This window comes from Microtus ochrogaster, linkage group LG2, assembly GCF_000317375.1.
Source record: "Microtus ochrogaster isolate Prairie Vole_2 linkage group LG2, MicOch1.0, whole genome shotgun sequence".
In the NCBI taxonomy this organism is placed as follows: Eukaryota; Metazoa; Chordata; class Mammalia; order Rodentia; family Cricetidae; genus Microtus; species Microtus ochrogaster.
Genome location: NC_022028.1, coordinates 19,861,363 through 19,862,687, shown reverse-complemented (window position 1 = coordinate 19,862,687; position 1,325 = coordinate 19,861,363). Strand labels below are relative to the sequence as shown.

The following is a 1,325-nucleotide window of genomic DNA, read 5'->3' as shown; positions in this document are numbered from 1 at the left end:
CAATAAAATAATAATAAAGTAAAAATAAATTTTAAAAATTTTAAATTGTGTTCTGATGACAACCCGAGAGTGTTCTGAGTCTCCCGTGGTGTCAGGGAGCTGTGAGAAAACGGCTCATCGTTGCACATCCAGTCTAAGGTTTCTCTATATCTTCCTGGATGGAGACCTCCCCACTACCCAAGGCCTGCAGAGCCCACCTTGTTCCCACCCCTGTTCCGGCTTACCAGGGTGATACAGAAAGGCCCTGTCTGCAGTGGCCCCTGCTCCTGGGCCCAGTAACGTTCACACTTCTTCTGCAGAGGGAGGGAGGAAAGGCAAGAGTAAGTGGGAAGGTCACTTTCAGAGTGCCAAGACACCCAAGTGAGACCCATGGAAGGGCCAGAAGCTGTGGCTGTGATAGAGGCCAGCTGTAGAGTATGACGTTAAACACATGCACACTCCGCACACTCCATAGGGGCAAGATTAGTTTTGTATTTATGTATTTATTTATTTTGGTTTTTTGAGACACGGTTTCTCTGTGTCATTCTGGGTATCCTGAAACTCGCTCTGTAGACCAGGCTGGCCTCGAACTCACAGAGATCTACCTGACTCTGAGGGGCAATGTTTTGATTACACTGGGGGAAGGCAGTTCAGGGTATCCTCCTGCTGCCTGGAGCTAGAACTAAGTACATGAACCAATGCTTCCCATCAAAGACACATGCACTGCAGGGGTGTAGGCACTAAGTGGACTAACTGGCCTACTGCCTTGACATGTAGGAACTAAGGAGCCTCATTATTCCAACATGCTACAGAAACACAGATCACGGCTCAGAGAGGGCAACACTGAATTTTCAGAGAAGAGAGAGCTATGCAAACAGAAACCAAGGAAATAGAAAGGGCCAGACAATAAAACATTCAAAAGAGACTTGGCTACCTTCCTAGAAAAGTAAAGCACTTGAAATACTCTTCAACGAAAGTCAACACAACCTAGCGCTAAACTAGGAAACACTTCAACCATCCAGCACCTAATAAAAATGTCCTTGATAAACAATGACGCAGTAACGTGTGACTTGTTACCAGGGAAATAGTCAGCAAGTAGAAAAAGATCCAGAAGCGACAGAGGAAAGCGGCAAAGACCTTAAAATAGCAATATAAATAGTCAAAATGAGAACACGAATATAACAAAGGCTGAAGTGTAAGGTGCAAAACCAGCCCTAAAGGGAATTCTAAAACACTTGAAGTTCACAAACAGCAGGTTAAACCCCAAAGGGGAAAAAAGCAGTGAGCATGAAGATACTGCAACATAAACAAAGAAGAAGAAGAAGAGGAAGAGGAAGAGGGAGAAG

The 1,325-nt window shown here is 44.8% G+C and overlaps 1 protein-coding gene across 1 annotated transcript in view; it reads right to left on the bottom strand.

Moving 5' to 3' along the window:
* Window positions 1-1,325, bottom strand: part of Ptpn18 (protein tyrosine phosphatase, non-receptor type 18) — a 22,203-nt gene that overhangs the window by 7,105 nt on the left and 13,773 nt on the right. Inside the window, exon 6 of the mRNA XM_026785707.1 lies at window positions 225-293. Within this exon, the coding sequence (XP_026641508.1) occupies window positions 225-293 (69 nt within the window). The remainder of the gene's footprint in view (window positions 1-224; window positions 294-1,325) is intronic.